Source organism: Nannizzia gypsea, genomic scaffold (assembly GCF_000150975.2).
Source record: "Nannizzia gypsea CBS 118893 supercont1.1 genomic scaffold, whole genome shotgun sequence".
NCBI classification, from domain to species: Eukaryota; Fungi; Ascomycota; class Eurotiomycetes; order Onygenales; family Arthrodermataceae; genus Nannizzia; species Nannizzia gypsea.
In genome coordinates this window covers 155497-175602 of record NW_003345201.1, presented here as the reverse complement: position 1 = coordinate 175602, position 20106 = coordinate 155497, and the positions used below count along the sequence as shown (strand labels likewise).

The 20106-nt window shown below is 47.5% G+C and overlaps 9 protein-coding genes across 9 annotated transcripts; 5 read left to right on the top strand and 4 right to left on the bottom strand.

Moving 5' to 3' along the window:
- Nucleotides 1–85: 85 nt before the first annotated feature.
- MGYG_00070 (zinc finger protein zpr1) lies at nucleotides 86–1563 on the top strand (the record flags this gene model as incomplete). Its single annotated transcript, XM_003175930.1, has 2 exons — nucleotides 86–208; nucleotides 280–1563. 2 exons carry the CDS (start codon nucleotides 86–88, stop codon nucleotides 1561–1563), a joined length of 1407 nt encoding a protein of 468 aa, XP_003175978.1.
- Nucleotides 1564–2192: 629 nt separating this feature from the next.
- Nucleotides 2193–2977, bottom strand: MGYG_00069 (peptidyl-prolyl cis-trans isomerase 10; the record flags this gene model as incomplete). The annotated part of the gene is made up of 3 exons (XM_003175929.1): nucleotides 2193–2765; nucleotides 2826–2891; nucleotides 2966–2977. The coding sequence occupies 3 exons, from the start codon at nucleotides 2975–2977 to the stop codon at nucleotides 2193–2195; spliced, it is 651 nt and encodes a 216-aa protein (XP_003175977.1).
- A 1172-nt stretch (nucleotides 2978–4149) lies between these two features.
- Nucleotides 4150–5586, top strand: MGYG_00068 (arrestin domain-containing protein; the record flags this gene model as incomplete). Its single annotated transcript, XM_003175928.1, has 3 exons — nucleotides 4150–4227; nucleotides 4394–5278; nucleotides 5344–5586. The coding sequence occupies 3 exons, from the start codon at nucleotides 4150–4152 to the stop codon at nucleotides 5584–5586; spliced, it is 1206 nt and encodes a 401-aa protein (XP_003175976.1).
- A 1916-nt stretch (nucleotides 5587–7502) lies between these two features.
- Nucleotides 7503–8852, bottom strand: MGYG_00066 (tryptophan dimethylallyltransferase; the record flags this gene model as incomplete). The annotated part of the gene is made up of 2 exons (XM_003175927.1): nucleotides 7503–7620; nucleotides 7693–8852. The coding sequence occupies 2 exons, from the start codon at nucleotides 8850–8852 to the stop codon at nucleotides 7503–7505; spliced, it is 1278 nt and encodes a 425-aa protein (XP_003175975.1).
- Nucleotides 8853–10450: 1598 nt separating this feature from the next.
- MGYG_00065 (hypothetical protein) lies at nucleotides 10451–11320 on the top strand (the record flags this gene model as incomplete). Its single annotated transcript, XM_003175926.1, has 1 exon — nucleotides 10451–11320. One exon carries the CDS (start codon nucleotides 10451–10453, stop codon nucleotides 11318–11320), a length of 870 nt encoding a protein of 289 aa, XP_003175974.1.
- Nucleotides 11321–11639: 319 nt separating this feature from the next.
- MGYG_00064 (hypothetical protein) lies at nucleotides 11640–13060 on the top strand (the record flags this gene model as incomplete). Its single annotated transcript, XM_003175925.1, has 3 exons — nucleotides 11640–11764; nucleotides 11846–12546; nucleotides 12603–13060. 3 exons carry the CDS (start codon nucleotides 11640–11642, stop codon nucleotides 13058–13060), a joined length of 1284 nt encoding a protein of 427 aa, XP_003175973.1.
- Nucleotides 13061–13486: 426 nt separating this feature from the next.
- Nucleotides 13487–14000, bottom strand: MGYG_00063 (hypothetical protein; the record flags this gene model as incomplete). The annotated part of the gene is made up of 3 exons (XM_003175924.1): nucleotides 13487–13625; nucleotides 13725–13773; nucleotides 13874–14000. The coding sequence occupies 3 exons, from the start codon at nucleotides 13998–14000 to the stop codon at nucleotides 13487–13489; spliced, it is 315 nt and encodes a 104-aa protein (XP_003175972.1).
- A 1100-nt stretch (nucleotides 14001–15100) lies between these two features.
- MGYG_00062 (3-ketoacyl-(acyl-carrier-protein) reductase) lies at nucleotides 15101–16179 on the top strand (the record flags this gene model as incomplete). Its single annotated transcript, XM_003175923.1, has 3 exons — nucleotides 15101–15487; nucleotides 15566–15968; nucleotides 16022–16179. 3 exons carry the CDS (start codon nucleotides 15101–15103, stop codon nucleotides 16177–16179), a joined length of 948 nt encoding a protein of 315 aa, XP_003175971.1.
- Nucleotides 16180–16682: 503 nt separating this feature from the next.
- MGYG_00061 (SUMO-activating enzyme subunit uba-2) lies at nucleotides 16683–19089 on the bottom strand (the record flags this gene model as incomplete). The annotated part of the gene is made up of 9 exons (XM_003175922.1): nucleotides 16683–16956; nucleotides 17010–17350; nucleotides 17405–17517; nucleotides 17577–17752; nucleotides 17824–18103; nucleotides 18164–18225; nucleotides 18303–18664; nucleotides 18770–18940; nucleotides 19012–19089. The coding sequence occupies 9 exons, from the start codon at nucleotides 19087–19089 to the stop codon at nucleotides 16683–16685; spliced, it is 1857 nt and encodes a 618-aa protein (XP_003175970.1).
- Between the last annotated feature and the right edge of the window lie 1017 nt (nucleotides 19090–20106).

The window sequence follows — 20106 nt, the reverse complement described above, 5'->3', positions numbered from 1 at the left end:
CTGCTGCGGCCCTTTATTCACCGATCCGGCCGGCTACAACAAGAGAAAACCACACCAACGCGACCCCTCCACGATAAGAGCAAAGATGGCCAGCGGGGATGATAACGCCGTGCCCCGCGCCGACGAAGAGACCATGAAGGTCGTTCAGAATGACGACGACCTAGGACTTGTCGACGTAGAGAGCTTGTGCATGAACTGCCATGAGAATGTAAGTGGTCACGTCGCTGCCTCTCTTCGTTTGGGAAATCGCATGGCTAACCAGCGGAACCGCGTTTCAAGGGTTCTACCAAATTCCTCCTCATCAAGATCCCATTCTTCCGCGATGTCCTCCTCGAGTCGTTCGAGTGTCCTCACTGCAGCCACAAAAACAACTCCATCAAAGCTGCTGGCGAGATCCAGGAGCATGGTACCAAGTACACCCTGGATATCCATGACAAGCGTGACTTTGACCGCCAGGTCGTCAAGGGTGATTCCTCGGTCTTCCGCCTCGAAACCCTTGGAATAGAAATGCCGACTGGCGAGGGACAGCTTACAAACATCGAAGGGCTGCTCACCAAAATCCAGACCCAGCTCGAAAGTGAGCAGCCATTGCGGAAAGCTGCAGACCCAGCCACCTACCAGGCACTTGATGAGATCCTCCAGAAACTCGCTAAGATGATCAACGGCGAATCATTCCCGTTCACGGTGACCTTGGAGGACACGACTGGCAACTCTTGGATCTCCCCCGCACCTTATGACGAGGGCACCAGATACAAGCGAAAGGAGTTCCAGCGTACCAAGGAACAGAACGAAGCTCTCGGCATTGGCATCGGCGAAGAGGACCAGGACGGCCAGAAATCAGGGGACCCCAACGATCTCGATATTGTTGATGGAGATGTGTACTCTCTCCCCACCCACTGCCCTGGCTGTGCTAAGGCTTGTGTCGTCAATATGCAGAAGGTCAGCATCCCATATTTCAAGGAAGTGTTCATATGGAGCACTGTCTGCGACCATTGTGGCTACCGCACCAGCGATGTCAAGACTGGAGGTGCCATCCCTGACAAGGGAAAACGAATTACGCTGCGAGTTGAATCTATTGTAGATCTATCCCGAGATATCCTCAAATCCGAGACTTGCGTCCTAAAGAGCGACGACCTTGGTCTTTCTGTCCAGCCCGGGACGCTTGGAGGCAGGTTCACTACCGTCGAGGGCCTCCTCACTCAAATCCGTGACCAGCTTCACGAGCAGATCTTCGACTTTGGCGACGAAGATCTGGCCCCAGGTGATTCCATGCCTGTACCAGAGAAGGACCGATGGAAGCAATTCTTCGACAAGCTCGACATCGCTATCAAGGGCGAACAGAAGTTCTCTATCACGCTTGAAGACCCCTGTGCAAACAGCTATGTTCAGAACCTCTTCCTCCCCGAGCCAGACCCACAGCTGGAAGAGGAAGAATATACCCGTACTGAAGAAGAGGAAGAAGACCTCGGTCTCAAGGATATGAAGACCGAAGGGTATGAAGAGGAACATAGGCTCGCGCAAGAAGCCGAAAAGGCAGCAAAGGAAGCCGAGGAAGCAACTTGATTCTTTTTCCATTCACAAAAAGTAGGCGCACGCGTCGGAGGGCTCTTTTATCTTTCTATTCATTTTTTTTTTTTATGAGAAACGCGACAAATGACGGGGATAGCATCATTTTCAGAGACCTACTGTTGATAAAATAGAATCAGGGGGGGTTGAAAAAAGCTACCTTTCTTTTCCTTCTGTTCTCTGTTTCTCCTCCTTTGGCTAGAGTAGGCGGCTGTTTTTGTCCCTTTAAAAGAAGGTTGCTGAGGTCTCTGGTTTTTGATAGAAAACGGACATACTAGTCGGGGATATGAAACAATCAATCTATAGAAGAATTCCAAAACCTCGTTGGAGACAAATCGACTCACGAAAATGCCTTTTTAGTAACCAGAATGGCTTAACTGCGGATAGGAGCTTTGAGCGGAAAGAGTTCTCTGTATCGGTGCTTTAATGTATTTGCCATGTCGTCTATGCCGTTGTCCCCTTCATTCCTTCATGTTATAAGGACAGGGGTGGGTTGACCCTGGTGATGCGACCTGGTAGCCATTAGAATGGGCCGGATAGTAGTGAATGGAGAGAGACGTGAGAGTATAAAGAGTATCCCTGCATATCGTTTATCGTTTATTCCCTGAGATAATGTCCAAACCCTATCAGCCGGCGAAGGGATTGGCGTGGATAGTGACTCTCTCGATACCGATCTTCTCCCACGCTTGCGCATCGTCGCTATCGGGCTTTTCTTTGATTGAGTCCGGCTGCACCACCCTTCCTTTCTTATCTATCTTCACATTGGCCTTTTCAAGACGGGTAAGCGTGTCAGGCTGCTCGCCCTCTTCTCCCGTCCTGCCTGGGTCTAGCACTTTGCCAAACACGGTACTCTTTCCATCCAAGTGAGGAGCAGCCGCAAAGGTAATGAAGAATTGACTACCGTTTATATCCCGCGCCACTGCACCTCCGGCACCGCCTTGGTTCTTGACCGGTTTTCCTGCCATGCTGAGTATCCCTCTTGCATTGTGGCGGAGGGTGGGGAGGTGAATCTCCTGCTCTAGCGGAGCTGGATGGTATATCGAGGCTCCTCCCTTAGGAATATCAAACGGTATAGAAGACGAGGAGGCCTTGTTGGCTGTAGAGAGGGAGATGTCGCCTCCTTGGATCATGAACGAGGGCATGAGACGGTGGAACGGGGTGTCATTGTACGCTCCGGATGCGCAGAGGGCGAGAAAGTTCTAGGATAACCATTTAGTTAGCTTAGAGTAAATGTCAATAGGGACGCATAGCACTCTTACCTCCGCTGTCTTGGGTACTGCTTCACAGAATATCTCGACCTTGACGTCGCCATGGGTAGTGTGCAACTATCAAGTAATGGGTTCCTGGTCAGCTCTCCACGGTCAAAATTGGCTATCACCAAAACAAGGAGCGTGCTTACCGTAACCGACATCTTCATTGGCCTCTCCTCTTCCCTCTGTTCCTCCTTCTCGTCTATCGTCTTTTGTCTTCGTCTTCGACTTCAGCTCCAACCTCAACCTTCGAAAGAGCCGCATCTTCGTCACGTGACGTCACTAATTAAACCAAAAGCCTCTTTTCCTTGAGGTTCAAAGAAGAAACGAAAGAAAAACAAACGAGATATCAAGATAGAGAGAAGAGCAGGAAAAGCGGCGGCAAGAGAAGGAGAAGAAGACTCTCCTACAGTACGGAGCGGCTCGACAGAGGCGCTGAGCTGATTGATACGACGAACCTGACGTCCAGACACTGTAGTAGCCATGAACTAATCAACTAGATCAACCAAATAACGAACCGCAGACAAGCAAGACCAACAAGACGAGCAGAGCAACCAACCCTCTTCGTGACAAAACAGCACGCATATTATAACTAGGGAAAGCGAGGCTCAAGTGACGAGGCTGTCGAGTTTAAACACCACCATCGAACTCTGGAGTCGCTGCAGGACCAGGCCCCTATCCTTGCCCGGCCTGCCGTCTCTCTCGTCCGTCCGCCTCATCGCAGAAGCCCGTGAACAAAAAATAGAAAATAATAAGAACAGCCAACACGAGCTGCAGGAGCCCATGCTGGGGGAGCTGGGGTTGGTCGTCTCCCGGCGGTTAATGGTTATTTAGTTGACGGGCATTCCCCAAGCTCGCAGAGCACATATCAAGTGCGTTGATATAGCAGGGAACAACAACACTGCATCCAAACGAGCCGCCATAGTTATAGTTGGTAAAACTAACTACGCCCATATCGAAAAAAAAAAACACCGTCGGTTGCTTCCAGCCTTCCTTTTTTTCCCCTTCCAACTTCCGTGCGCCAGCCTGCATACTAGCAAAAGCTCAAACTCCAAGGACACCGCATTCGCGAACATTCTTCCATCTCGATCGGCCTTCACGCTAGCTAACTAACCCGCTAGTTACTAGCTAGCTAAACATCCTCAAGTTCCTCGTTGGTGCGGAATTGATAAGGGACGGGACAGTCGCAGGATACTGCCGGGGACAAGCTCATGCATGGGACGCACCAGGGCATACGACTTGTGGCGAACAACAGCGGGATACTAGAGGTCTCGGTTTCAAACAACTCTCCCCAATCGACCCATGGTGGACGGGGCGCGCAGTCTGGCACAAGATGGCCGCCTTCGTGCGAGTGTCGGGGCCTCCCAATAGTAACTTCCTCGTCGGGTACCCTGGAATATCAGCAACTCTGGTGAGTTTTCTTTACGTTCCTGAACCAGTTCGCTGGTTTCGATGCGAACACACATGTACCGCACAAGGCGGGATAAGCTACAAGGCCCTTCTTCCAGTGATATATATATTTTTTGTCTTGCTGGCTTGGTTTTCTACAAGAGAGAATGCTAACACAGCATGGATAGCCACGTATTGAAGGAAAGGTCGAAGTGCGACCCAGCGTCGGAGTCTCAGCCGCAGTCAACGTCTCCATGGTCACAATATGTCTTCAGCGACGAGAGACGATACATCCCGCAGCCGATTCGATGACGAAGCGACACTTGGCTGCCCCGCGAAAAGATGTGACAGACATAGTGGGCAAGGAGATGCTCCTCTTTCGATGCCCCATGGGGCGGGAATACGAAGAAATAATAGCCATGGACCTCCCCTTTGTACTCTTTATACCATTCGGCAGAGGTGGACAGGAAACCTCGAGACGACTTCCACCGGCGAGCTTGCAACTGGGCAGCCGGACCGCGGAGACATACTACGAATTAGTGGTGATGGTCCAACAGGGCCAGGCAGAGCAGAGGAAATACTCCTTCCCTGTTCCCATGTCGAGGTACGATACCTTATCAACCTTTGGGATGTATAATCGACCAGAGGCGGCAGAGCGTGTGTCGGATCATCTTATCACTCTCGGCATATCATTACCTCGGTGGTCATATGGGCCCTTCGATCCCGTCAGCGTATACGTAAAGCTCTCGCCTAACCCGGACTGGATGAGCAAGGCTCGCAAAGTGACGATACAGAAAATCACCCTTTCAATCGACGAGGAGATAGTCTACAACCATGAAGGTGATGAGCCGGTCCGCAAGGGAAAAACGCTTGCCAAAAGATCGGAGTCAGTCAACCTAAAGATGCCCGAAGCTGGATATCTCACCAATCTTGGCCTCGTCTTTCCCGCAAGAGACCTGCGTGATTCAGACGGCGTGCTGCCACGAGGGAAGCCAGCATTCCCAAGCTATGCCGTCAGCGCGTTTACAACAACCGCCTCCCTATATAAAATAGAATATTATCTGACAGTCAAGGTATATGACACTCAAGCTCTCCCCCAAGTCTTCTATGACAACCAATTTTGACACGAATTTTGCAGGCTCATCTCACATCGGCAAAGGACATAATACTAAGGCAGCCCATTGTCGTCTGTCCTCTAGACCATGCTGGCTGCAAAGAGGAAATGGAGGCCATCGAGCAGGCTGCACGAGATGCGAGAAACATTAACCCTGATAACCCAATGCTTCCACTACCAACTATCGTCCGCGCCAGTGACCCCAATGCCCTTCGGTATCTCAACGTCGCAATCGTGGGCAATACCAAGAAACCTATAATAGAATAAATATCCCCGTTCTCCTCTCCACCGTCCTCGCCAATACCCGATTACCCCCGCGCCTTCTCCCAGCAGCCCACGACTCACGATGACCATTAACGAATTTTTTATTTTATCTCCTCAAAAAGAACCAACAGGCGCAGGGATGGGTAAAATAGCATTATTGCATGGAACATGGGCGCTGGGATGGTCTGATAATTTCACACTTATCATTTCATACTACAACTGCATCCTTGCCGCTGGATTGTTTTGGCCAGTCGCGTTAGTTCATGCCACAAGAGACGCACCTGTGAGCGAAAAGACACATCGGAGATGCAATGATACCTTCTAGTTGGTCGAATGCCATTTTATAAGACCTGGCAGTTTTGACAGTTGCGGATATATCACCGTGACCCCAACCATACACGAATAGGGTACATGCGACGCTCCTTCGTGTCTCCCTTAACCTGGCACACCTCTATCTTGTTTCAATTTCTTCCCCGGTCCGCCACGATCTACTGCCCCCTAGCTACTTAGTATAGCTTTGGTTTGGGCCAGGCTCTCAGCAGGATGGCTGTTCTCGGGAGCTCAGTCAGCTAAGCTTCGCCATCATTACCATTCATTTCTGGGAAATTATTCTTGAGGGCCAACTATTTTCATCTAGTGTAAGTGATGAGGCTGCCCTAGTTTTCTTTCTCGCTTCAAGATTTCTCCAGCTAGGTGTCTCTAATGTCTATTATATCCTTTTAGAGCAAAAATATTTCCCAGTGAGGTACGGATTGTCTACAAATTGGACCTGGTGTCTTATGTGGTTGTTGGCACGTTTCACGTCTCACATATTTCAAGCCATCCGGGTTCAATTCTACATAACGATATCTAACGCTTCAGCTGGATGCTGCCTTGAATGCAACTTGTATCAACCCACTTTTCCTCGCACCCGCAGCTGGCCCCCAGTATTTACCAAGCATACACCGCTGTATTTGAATTTTTTTTAAGCAGTGAGCTCTCCGCCTTTCTTCGTTTCTGTCATTTTATCCTCATTCTATCAACTTGTCGCAAGAGCTGTGTTTTTATCTTCCATCCCAGGTATAGTGGTCAATAGACGAATGCAATGATAACACCTAGCCGACCCAAGATAGCCAAAAGGTTCTGGTCAATTTTAAACATTGCCCTGACGAATCTCAAATTTTCAATTCTCTCTCCAGTAGAAGGAGGAGATCCTCCACATCGAGATTGCCATTTTCACGCCCAGTCAACTGCTGCTTCTCCAGGTCTGCAATAGACGCTTTCAACATATCCAGTACAGCCTGATATTGTTTCGAACTGACACCAAACGTGTAGCGTGTGTTGGCCAAGTTCTTCGAAATCTATCAAGTATCAATATACATCTTTTCCCTACCAGCCGTTCCTTGGGACGACGTACCTCTTCTACCAAACTCCGGTTGATTGAACCTTCTTCCGCCGCACGCATCTCTGAAATTTTCAGGCCCCCATAAAAATCGATATATTTATTAGGATGTCAAAATAAACCTCTAAATATCAATATGCATCGCTGATGAATGATATTTATACTGAGTACTCCGTATATTGATATAAATTTAATGAGAGTGGTTTTCGTAGGCGCCCTCATGAGCCCCGCGACGTTGAAAAGACAGATTTAATTTTTAACCTTTTAGCCTTAGGACCCCATGCGGCTCTTAACTAGTGAGAGTTAATCAATTCTCAAACGACTATGCTACAGTAGAATAGCAAGAATAACTGATTATTGAATACAAGAAGAGGAGTAAAATATCGTAAATAATCAAATTAATGCACTTAATAAACATGTAAAAAATTCTCTATTTAAAATATAATTAAAAGCTATCTCAATGATAGGTTTTATAGTTATTCCGGCTATTCGAATAGTAAAATGTGATTAACTAAGTTACCTAGGTAGCTACAACACATCACATGTTTTCAGTAAAGCCCCCAACACTTTGAAAGTAGAGCGACATGTAAACTCCTTTATTTTCAAGATACGAGAATGAAACCCAGCGCTGAATACTCGTAGTTTCTTTGAGGTTTCTATAAGGACTTGGAGAAGTTAGTAATTGACCATTCAATTCAGATTGAGTATTAACCCTTAGAGCGACTTACAAATTCGCCATCAACTGTTCCTTATATCTCACAGCTATATCGTTCCACTTTAGATACTCGAATACCTTGGTCAGTCTATTGGCAATTGTGTCGTCGTTTTTCTCATGCAGAGGAATATATAACTGGGGCTTTGGATATTCTGTACCCTGTTGGAGCTCATAATAGAAACCCAATGGCAGATAATTGAAATCCATTTGTTGTGTCTTGGAATCACCCATATCGAGTATGTCCCAAATGGCTTCAATGAGGCTCAATCCAGTTAAAGTAGCCTGATCTGCCAACAGTCCGCCGAGGGTCCAGAGCTCTCGGACTCGGGCGAGAGTAGCCTGAGTCTCACCCACATACAACTTGATGCGCGATTTGCTAGGTACCAAACAGTCGATGGAGACAGCGAACACTTCGGTAGGGTTCTTATAATAGCCGTCCGCTCTGGTTTTGAAGCATGGTGCGAGGAATTTCTCCAAAGTGTCCAACGCAAGAGTGAAGCTTTTGCTTTCTTCTAGTTTGCGAATAGCCTTAAAGACAAGTCCAGCTATCGGTACACCCATCATCCGGGCCTTATGTTCGGGATAGAAGTACGCCTTCGGTACAATACCGTGGTCTCTCAAATCTATCCCAACGCCTCGCTGAGTCTTGCCTAATTTCGGGACTTTGCTAGCGATCAGGCGAGCCTGCTCCAGCGATAGACCAAGCTCAGAGTCAAAGTGATTAAACCATTGTAGATCAACGCAAGGCTGGCTGCGGGCCAGTTGGCCCAGAAATTCGCGGGCCATAAATTGATTAAGTGGGTCGCGGTCGGTTCCGGCAAGCGGGCTGAGCGGTTCGAAGGCTAGACGGACGGTAATCTTCGAGTCTTGAAAGTTCAAACTCGTCTCGAATGGATGGCCATCGCTGTTAAAATAGCCCATCCATCGTGGCTCGAGGCCCGGAGCGGTGTAAGGACCAAGCATAGGAAGGATGTGCTTGTGATAGAAGGCGAGGTATTGGTACTGCTTATGGATATCATAGTTGGCTTGACTTAGAAGATTACCTAGGAGAGGTGCTGTATTAAGCCACCAAAGTTCCTGGTCAAAGTTGGCAAACCCCAGCGCTAGGCCAAGAAGTTGAGACGGTTGGTTTCCCGTGCATGGCGCAACCACTGTGTCATTGATCTTCGCCATGGTTTAAATTCGTGAAGGTTTGGCACGTAGTCAATCCGTGGTATTTGTAGAATAGAATAGAGAGGATATCAGATCTTTGTTTCGAAAGAACAAGTGATATAGAGGCCCTACTTCAAGTGCTTTATATATACCAGTGCTGGGTGAATGATATGTCTTGGATCACTGCTTTATTCAAGGAGACAGTGACATGCTGACAGAGCTCGCCTGCTGAAACTTCCGGTCAGTCATTCTGCGGCAATAGCAGAACAAATACCGAGTAACGCTCACCCTAAGATAAAATCAGGGAATTTCTTGATATCGGGATTTGAGCGTGCGCGGCCCTCGTACGTATCCATCGCATCAACTGATATTGGGCACCAACCCAATTCGGTGAGTAGTATTCATTTTCCCCAAGAACCCCCCTACCTGTAGGTCCTGATAGCCTCAAAGCATTCCGGGAGAGGCGTTGAAAATCTGCCGTTCAACCACACACTTGAAGCTGGCACGGACCGGGAGAGTAGACATATCACTCAGCAAGTCTAGATTCCTCTTTAACACACAACCGAGACATGCAGACATATCATTCAGGAAGTCTCAATTGCTCGAAAGCATGCAATGGTGAATTATGGTTCCTTTCTTCATCTGGTCCATGGGTCTCATGGTGCCGAACTCGCATGTCGGGGGGCTGAGAAAGTGAGAAGTTGGCATATCTCTCAGCGAGCAGTGACTGGGCAATGGTGTATCACCCTCCTTCAATCAATTGGGTTTGGGTATCCGTGTGATTTCTTGCAGACTTCTTGTGGCAAACCTCGATGAAAATACGGAAGCAAATCATATCCCACCTGCGTGCTGCAAAAAGATATCATCAGCCTCATGCTGAGCCGGGGCTTCCGTGGTCAGGAGTTGATATATATCGGTTGGGGCTGCAGGGATGGTTAACTTGGTTGTCTGGTTGACTGGTTATAATGTAGCTAGTAAGCGAAGCTGAGCTTCCTCAGCTTGATGCATCGCCATCTGATGGATTTCATATTAATATGGTTAGTCAGGTTAGTTGGTCAGGCCGGTTCAACAACGATTCACTGCATATAAGAAAATGCTGCATGGACTTCCGATTTAAGTAAAATGCTGAGTAAAACAATTATAAGCTGTCCAATCTTGGGGTCAGGTAGTGAGAAATCTAATGGGCCAGGCTAGCTAAGCCATAATAGGAATACCATCTATACTTATGCCTAACTAAGCTGAACATGCGATAACCTTAAAAGGACGGGCTCGACATGCAGAACAGCCCCGCAGTTTGCAACGGGGAAACGGGATATAGTCCCCAAGCCTGGAAGCCAGCATACTCCGTATATGTACGCAAGAATGGACGGGCTTAGGTGTCGCCATCACTATGTCATAAGAGCGCTGTTTCATGGATAATAGATGGATGGGGGTTTGGTGGATTCACCACAGACCCCGAGACTATCTGCGCTGTGGCATTGCCAGTTAGTTCATTGATATAAGGAACGGTTGCCTTCACGCTTTTGGGAAGAGAATTTTCAGACTCACTGTCTTCTATCCAAAACATCAACCTCACTTTTACTCTCACGTTCGTATAAAAAAGGGTCTGTCTTGTAGCTATGTCCGCTTCGGCCACCACGCCCAACGGTTCTTGTAACGAGCGGACCTCGGATGATATTCCTCGCGGTACTGTCAATTCGACAGCTGATTTTTATTATCCTCCCGCCGATGGCTCCCCCGCGTATTATTACTTCAAGACGCCACCACCAGGTGTTGCAAAAACGAATTTCACCTGGCGAGCCCATCCCATCACTGTTCGCGATATCCGCGGCCGCGAAGACGAATTCACATTGGACAATAGCGCTTTCCAGGCCATTAGAAACGTCCCTCTGTTAGAAACTGATCCATCGTTCACCGACGAGCAGAACATCAAGGAATGCTACTATCGTGAAGTGGAAGCCCTCGTCCTTCGTCACGTTCCAGGTGCAAAGCGCATTGTAATCTTCAATCACACCGTGCGCCGCAACACCGCCAACGCCCACAGGATGCCCATTAACAGTATCCACTTCGACCAGACAGACCTTGGGGCTGTAAACCGTGTCAGAAACCATTTACCGGATGAAGCAGAAACCCTGCTTAAAGGGAGATACCGCATCATCAACGTCTGGCGACCCATTACCGGCCCTGTGCTGGACAGGCCGCTCTTGTTTGGGCCTGGAAGTCTGATTCGCGAAGAAGACATTCTCGTCACCGAGAATTACTACCCAGACTATCTGGGGAAGGGAGCCGGGGTCATGATTAACGAGGGTCAGAAATGGTATTATTGGTCCGGCATGCAGACGGATGAGGTGATGTTATTGAAATGTACGGATTCCCGAGAGGACGTGCCGGAAAGGAAGTGTCCCCATGCATCGTTTAATGACCCCAGGATGCCGAAGGGTGCGAAGCCGAGAGAAAGCATTGAAGTGAGATGTTTGGTTCTCGGATAGATTCAAACGGCCTATATGTTGGGTTTGCAAGCAAAAAGAGGGAGAATGAACTGTTGATTCGCGAGATTTTGCGACTTGTCATCTGTAGTTAGTCTGTGGTATAGTTAACAGGTACCTAGTTATTTAGTTAACTAACTTAGGTAGGTAGTTAACTAACTAGTGCTAGTTACCTACTACATGTTGACTTTTTAATTAAATAACTAACCTAATTGGTTAGTTGACTATTTCGTGGCTTAACTTCAATATCCGTAGAGTCATTATGCACAACTTGACAACAACTTTTGCGATAGGAGGATGACAACTAAGAAGCCTTCTGAATATGGCGGACCTGGATGAAGAAGCTATTAACCAACCACATACCGGGTCGCATGATTCTTCAGCAAATATTGATCAGGATGTCTCTGACGAAACGCAGGATTTCCGCTTCCTCAGTACCTTTGCTACGTGAATAGACCCCTCGCATCCTCGCATCCACCAAGCTTCACATCAAGTTCAAAACCGCTGATTATTTCTCTCCAAGTATAGATTATCGGACCCCACACAGCCTCAGACGCTTCCTCGACGAGGAGACAAAGATTTTGAGCCCAATCCAACTCTTCACCAGGCAAATGTCTTGACCTCTGCGCGCAATGCAATGCACAATGCCCTCTCTTACCCACGCCTACATAACCCCAAAAGCCGAATAGTAGGCGTCTACTACCCTGATGGTCTCCGAAGTGGCGCCTGTGTCTGTGTGCCAAACCCCAAGGGGCAGCATTTCCGAACAATGGCGCAGGCCGACAGCATGAATCGGATGTGGTTGTTGCCGGAAGAGGCACTCTATTTGCTTGAGAGAGGCAGCCTAGACATTAGATGGCCGGCAGAGGACACTTGGCAGAAAGGAATACCAGAGACCTCTTCGTTTGACCTAGAGGGAACCATTCCCATGAGTCTACAGGCTGCATATGCGTGTTTCCTTGCTCGTAGCGGTTTGACCATGGAGAGATTTTCAGTATACTCTGGACTGAGACGTGGGGGCTATGTTGTTATTCGAGCTGATACCTGGGATGAAGAAGCTTGTCCTACAAGTTTTCAGACACGAGCAGAAGCTAAGAAGTCGGTGTCAACACCCGCTCCTGGGGTTATGAACATTATAGCAGAACTGTTCAGGTCTATATTTTCAATGAGAACGAAAGGGAACACTCTGCATGGTCCTGTCATAGGACTGGGAATACATCGAAGCTACAGTTCGTGCCACTGACAAACCATGCTACCAGAATAAGCGCTAACCCCCTTTTTGCAGATGATATATACCGCTCACTATCCATTATACCCGCATATGACCCTTCTCGCCCTGATCATGAGATCAGCCCGCCACCTCCATCTTCCCCATACAAAATAGCATTTCACGTTTATAAGCCTTCAACGCCATATAAGAAATCCAGTCCAGGCCTACCAGACTTCAGACTGGCAGTTGTCAATGCTAGGTCGAACCCCATTATCCCTACTCTCGAGAATTTGAGTGCTCTTCTGGCCAGTACTCCGCTGGATCCGCCCCGTGGCGAGAGGATGGATAGATTACTCTATATGCGTCTTCGGCATGGGTATCGAAACGTAATATTGGCAGTAGTAGATCAGGGAGTGGTTAGTTATTTACGCATTAGTGACGCTGGTTTTATGAAGGAACCGCTATATTCGCAGAAAAGGAATCTTGGGCCCGGAAATAAAGGAGGTCGACGCCCACAAAACAGGAAGCGGTAGTGGAGGACAAACTATAGATCTGTCTGTTTCTCAAATGGCGTAAAAGAGCTAGGTTAAAGGTTTATGATACCCTTTTAATGTTATGTATATTATTCGCCCATGAGACATGACTGCCTGCATGAAAATGTACCAAGACTCGAGCTTTGTTCCCTTCCGGCATTCATTTGATATAAATCCAAACGAAAGAGAGGAAATATACGGCTAAACTGATCTCAAGGGATGTTTAATTTACCCATTCTTCTTAGACGTTCCGCTGAACGATGTGGCAGACCACGGAACGCAATGCCGAATGGAAACTGGTAGATAGAATGATGTTCCAGAACGCTTGCATGCATCAGATACAAAATGGCCATGATATCATGCTGTATCGTCAGTTAGAACTATCACACTGAAAGGGTATAGACATCGGATTCTAGGGAAGGATAACTAACTATCCAGGTAATCTGCGGCCATAAGCAACTCTAAGCAGAGTTCAGGCGGGATGTCCATGTCAGGGACATTGGTTTGGCCCTTATTTCGTTCATTGTAGAGAAGGTACTCGCAAACCTTTTCTAGCACAACACCGCTAAACACAAGCCAAACATGTTAGGAAGCGCCCTTAATATATATAAAGCCCTGAGACCGTAGTTGGCTGGGATCGGATGGGAGTATAGCCTCGACTTACTTCATCGTCTCCAGTACACAACGTCCCGTGACTGCCTCTGAGAAGTTACCTGAAATATCAAAAGTCAGAGTTAGGCCGGGGAGAAGGCATCAACTTATGGCTTTGACAGTATCCATAATCTTACAAGAGCGTGGTAAGGTGGCACTGACTTGTAGGTTCTAGCATTCTACGGATGGTACCCGATACGCAGGCAGCACTCCTAGGGATCACGAACTCGAACCCATCATTAGAGGCCAGAGTAATAAACTCAGCAGGCTCTGCTTGTTTAGTAGACATTTTCCTTGGTTTAATCCGTGATTCTTAAATATTGGACCCCAATTCAATATGTATCAAGAAAGAAACGTTGTATCGAGTAAACCCTTCTCTTTAAAACTCGGCTAGGCTCCATCACGTGACAAATTTTCGCGTCTGCGGCGAGGGATAAGCGCCAAAGACAGAACACCTTGAAAGGAGACAAAATTTATTATCTTGTTTATAGTTAGGTAAGAAGAAATGATCTGGGTATTATACAAAGAACAGAATACAACAAAGTCATAAAGCCATAACTCCAATCACGATAAATCGTCTACCAGAGAACGTAGTCTAGACACTCTAATGCCTCTGTATATACCTAGTTTATGAGAAGTCAGAAGACCCTAGGGCGTGAATTTGAAGCCTTTTCAAACACAGCGTCGATGCGTTGAAGTTCCTTGATAAAGCAAGTGTCCACTAACTTCCTTTTCTTCCTCCCTGAGTTAGCAGAAATGTCAGACACGGCGTTCTGTATAGTTGATCGCTCAAATCAACAATCATTATATGTTCGGAGGTCGGGTTCCATAACTAGGATATTCCGGGGCTCTGCGTCTCTATGGAGATTCCCTTTGAGTGGATGGACAGGAGGGCTCATGACAGGTATGGAGGAAGACTGGTAATGTTGCAGGCTCCAATCTAGCTTCAGCCTCTTCGCGCCGCTGGTGTTCCTCTTTTCGTGGCATCGTCTGGGTGGTCAGCAGCTGGTTACTGGTTAATTGAAATCGCGTAGCTTGCGTTGCTAAGTAGGCAACTAACTAGGGCGCTGGTCAATTGATTAGTTAGTTATACAACTATTAACGAGTGCTCCGTAGTGTTATCAAATACGCCATTCAACCAGAGGGCCACCACTAAACTATCTTAGTTAAATAACTCGACAGGATGGGCATACGGAGATTCTAGAGCCGAGCTTCCGGTGCCAGAGCGACCCCGGAACTCCCTAACCTAGTCTACCTAGGTTAACTGTGCATGCTTAATCAAAGCAACAGCTAATGATGCAACAAAACATCTACATAGCCACAGTCAAGATACTACTTTTAAGGTAAGCACGCTGTAGTTATAACTAAACAAGGCCAACGTTGCATCCCATGCCGTTCACTCGCACTGTTTATCAGGCGTTACAGCGCTCATACCCCTATTCAGCCAGGACAGCGGCTCGGAGCTGGGCTTCTTACTCAACTACATCGATACCCTCCCTGGACCGTCTGAAGGGGGCAACATGCATGGTTACGGGGGGTTCATCGGGTATTGGCCTTGGAATAGCGCAACGGTTTCTCCTGGAAGGGGCAGAGAGAATCATTCTTATTGGACGGAATAGACAACGACTCGAGGATGCTGTGAAACAGTTAAATCCCGATGCCACCTTGGATGAAAGCTCTGAAACAGCCAAAATCGTACATTCGGACCAGTTCTCACTAGTGATGGGAGATGTTGGCAGTCCGAGATTCTGGTGTGAAGATGTCAAGCGGCTGATGGTGTGTTCCCGCTTTTCGAACGGTATCTGTTTGCTGTGAAAGATATTCTAGATGAAGCATGCTAATATAGAGTGATAGGGGGGAGTTGATATCCTGGTCAACGCCGCCGGGGTTTCTCACTCGTCTCTTCTCCCTACTGCGAAGGACGAACATATTACCCAGATACTGAATACCAACCTGCAAGGAACAATCTTTGCTTGTCGAAGTATGACCAGACAGGCCCTTCGTCAGCGGCGAGCACAGCAGCGACAGGCAGAGGATGGCTCAGCGGGATCCTATTCCGGATCAAAGTGTATCATTAATATCTCGTCCTTGCATGCGTCCAAGGGGGGAGTGGGCGTGGCAACGTATGCGTCTACCAAGGCTGGGGTGATTGCTTTGACCAGGGCTATTGTTGCGGAGTCAAACTTGTCTTCCTCTGGAGCAAATATTCGTGCAAATGTTATTGTTCCTGGCTACATTGACACAAAGATGCTCGACGGTAAGTTAGTCCTATTCGTTTCTTGTTAAAGGCCGCTGCTAACCTCGGGATAGAGCTTAGTGAGAAATTCCGTAAGGAGGTGGTGCAATCCATTCCCCTTCGGCGATTAGGGATGGTCGAAGAAGTGGCCGATGCTGCTGTGTTTGTGGCCACGAACCAATATGCCAATAACTGCGTGCTAAACATTGACGGAGGACTGAGTGCTGCGTGAGTTCAAATATTAAACAATGATTGGCATGTAACAAATAGAAAAGCTGAACTGGGAGGCGTTGGGAGCGATTCGTGTGTCTCAACTCCTTCTCCCGGTGAAAATATGTAGGATAATACAGGTACGAAAGCTAGTTATAGACTTCCGGGTTCAAGAATCATAGAGCATAAAGCATCACATGGCGAAACAAAAGAAAGAGAAGGAGCGAAATTAATAGAAAAGAAAGCCCAATGTAGATGCAAAGTCTGAAACCGTGGGGATAGCTCTGCACATATCCCCGTCGTTAAGAAATCCGCCGTGTCTTTAGTATGTTGCGCCTATCCGGTTCCAAAGTGTAGTCTCCCCCAATGCATGCGACCGGCATTAAGGGGAAAACATCAAGTTATGTAAATATTTAATAATGAAACAGAATGTAAAAGGAAAAGAGGAAAGAAAAGCACCACCTAAATAAACCGAGTGTTTCCTTCTCTAAGTTTTGTTTTTGGGATTCGGGTCCAATCAATTAATTAATCAGCGTCTATGAGGATAGTGCCTGTCTCGTCCTCAAGAATAATAGGGTTTGTAGAAGTGTTGTCGCAGTCTGCTGTTCCATTGGATATCTTTTTTGAGGGCTGACCTTCAACAACTTCAAGCCCTGCTTCGTCGGCCGTTCGTTTGAGTTTGCCCGATGCCCCGTTCTCTTGAATCTCAGTAGCGGGCTGTTGCTCTCCAGCGGGCTTCGGCTTTCGCGGAATATCAGCATCAGACGCCTCAAGGGAGATGGGGGATGTATCGTCGGTTCTAGTAGATGTTAGCAGCTGCTATCACAAAACGCGTTAGTTCCTGCTACTTACCGTTCAGAAACGAGAATTTCCAAGTTGACTCGGGGGTTTTCATCCTCTTCATCTACAACCGTGATGAAACTGTCCTTTTCAACGCCAAGTTCGCTCAGTTTCTTGGACAGGTTGTCTTCCAGGTCCGGGTCATAGATGGTCCCTATTTGATTGCTGACCGATAATTCTTCACCATAGCCTAGCTCGAGTCGAAGAACTTTTTCCACTAGATCATTGAGAGTTGCAATCTCTGGGTTAATGAAGATCTTTCTCTGAGCTACTGCACATACAGCACAATCAGGGTTCGGCGGCTTGAGGCTATCGGTATTAATAGCTCGAGCACCAGACCGTTCAAGGAATACCTGGACTACGTTAGTGTAGACACAAGCAACATTTAATACGAAAGAAAGACTAACCATCTTTGCATTATCGTAGTCATCCTTTAGAACTTTGAATGCCTGCAAGACACACAAGGCAGCTGTCATTGCATTGGTGGTTGCAATAGCAGGAATGATGTTGCCCGCCATCTCTGGTCTGGTGATTAGTATTGCCTGAAGCGAGAAATCAAGAGTAAAAAGCAGGACATACGCTTGATGTCAAACTTGGATTTAGCCTCCAACCCAAAGATTGCAGCACGTAAGTTAGAGCTTGAAGCCACAAAATCTAGAGTGTCAACATCGTCCTTATCAAACGATAGTATGGACTTCTCTCCATCATGAGTTTCAGCCTGAGCATCCAAGAGTCGCTTTTTCAACCTCAAGATACTGCCTTCTTAGTTAGCTTATTTTTACTATCACATTGCTTACTATTCCCTTCATATGTGGCAATGACGTACCTATCCTTGAAGACGACAAAATTCTGAGCTACCGTCCAGACTTTCTGATCATCGGAGCAAATGCATGGGTCGATTTCCTTCGATTCATCCAGTAGAGAGCTATAGGAGAGCGGGTTTGGCATAGGTCTTGATTTCCACATCTCTTCGACGGCCTGTAGGCGCGCAATGTCCTTGTGGAAGACCTTTTCGAACACTTTTTCGGTAAACTCGTCTGAGGGCATGGAGTTCCGGATCTCCTTTAGAGCCTTTGCTTCCTGTCGTAGATTTTCGATTTCGCCAGCTTTATATATCCCGTTAGCCACAAGAGAAGACTTTGAAGATAGGGTTGGTGGGTGCGTACCATTTTCCGCATCTTCAGAATGATCGAGTTCGACATCATCTTCACTCGTTCCAAAAAGTTCACTATAGAGGATAAAGGAGATTAGGTACAATTTTATGACATGTAAGGCAGGAAAATGAAAATGACTGCATGAACTTACGGGAATAAATAGCTCTTTGCCCAGACAATGCAATGAATGGGTTGACTGGGCGTGCTCCTGATAGTGCAGACAGGGAACGACTTGGGCACCGGTTTGTTAGTGCAGTCATAGCACTCTGTTCGGCCCTTCTTGATGACCTGAACCTGGCCATTGAAACCGGTAGTGCCACTTTCTATGAGGGGGACATTTGCCGCCAGGCACATCCGGTTGACATGTCTCCTCGCATCGAGGTTGTCCAGCGCGTTGAAGACGAGATCAAAGGATGCGAACCAGTCGACATTGAAGCGAGTTTCCTTGATGTTGGCATGGTATGCTTCGATGGTCGACTGAGGCCTGAATTTCTGAGCGACTTCTTTTGCGACCTGTATGCGAAAGCAAGGAAGAGGTGAGGTTAGCCAAGTGAACCGAGCGAGCATCCATACTACTACTGCTTGCTTGCATAGCCTGGGGGAAATGGGGAGACGAACAAGCGCCTTAGGCTTCTTGATATGCTCGTGACGGAAGAGAAACTGTCGATTCAGGTTTGAGAGGTCGATTGTATCCAGGTCGATGATGTGGATGGTGCCGAAACCAGAGAGAAGGAGGTTCTTGAGCAGCTCGCAGCCGATGCCTCCAGCGCCAACAAGCAGCACACGGCTCTGCCAGAAGTGACAAAACTCGTTAGTGAAAAAAGCAGTCAATGGGCCGTGTACAGGTGAATCTTCCTTACTTCATTGACTTTTGGAACGAGTGAGCCGATGGACTGCTTGAGAAACCGGTCGCGGCCATGCGCAGCGTGAGGTGACATGGCGCGCAGAGGAGCCAGGATGACCACCAAGCTGGCCCAGGAGACGCAGGTACAGACTGCTCAAGAAGGCAAGGCGCAATAGGGCAGAGCAGAGCAGAGCAGGGCAGATCACAGATTTATCTTTCTTCTTCTTCGTCGGCCTCTTCTTCCCTTGCGTCTTCTCGGCGCGCGATAGACGGGGTGGCGGGTGGTTAGTTAACCTAATCAATTAGTTACGAGGAGGAAGCGGACGAGAGAAAGGCGAAAGGGAAAAAAAGAGGTGACCTCATCATCCCCCCGGGCGAAAAGTGGATTTTCCCAAGCCTCTCATAGAGGAAGGCGCCGAGAGGAAGCAAAGAAGCCAAAGAATGGGCAAAGAATGGGCAAAGCATAAAACAAACTGTTTGCTTCCTTGCTTTGCCGTCTCTTCTGCCGCCATCCAGCTCCTACTAACTAATGATGAAGCATGAAGCGAAGCACTGCCTAGTTAACTTGGAGCTGTACAGAGTCTGGTCAGCCAACTCTCGGGTAAAGAGCATCTCCTGGGCAACACCGCAGACTCTTATACCCCTACCATACGCTATTCCTACTATCACTTCTCCTGCTCCTGCTACTATCAACTGCTAACTAACTAGTTACTACTTGCTTCTATCAAACTGTCAACTCTCACAATATCAACTTCTCTGCTTTTTTGTCGTGTTGACAGAGCGAGACAGTTTGCTTAGTCATTTCTTTTTTTTTTTGGTTTACACATAGTCACGTGAAAATGGGCTAGTTCAACCTGGTTAGCTCGTTGTGTTTCTAGAGCGGGCCAATAGCAGGGCATAATTGTCAGAGTTGTGTCAGCACATCCGACTCCCTTGCCAGTCAATATTTAGCAGTAGCCTATCAATATTGGCAGATGCGAGATACGCGTGCAAACAAAACAGCTGAAAATTCCATTTTACAATCCAAATGGATAGACCTTGCGATTATTTTATGCTTTTATTCTCGTGTTTCCATACCACTAGTGCTCTATCACGTGGATGTAGGTGTAAA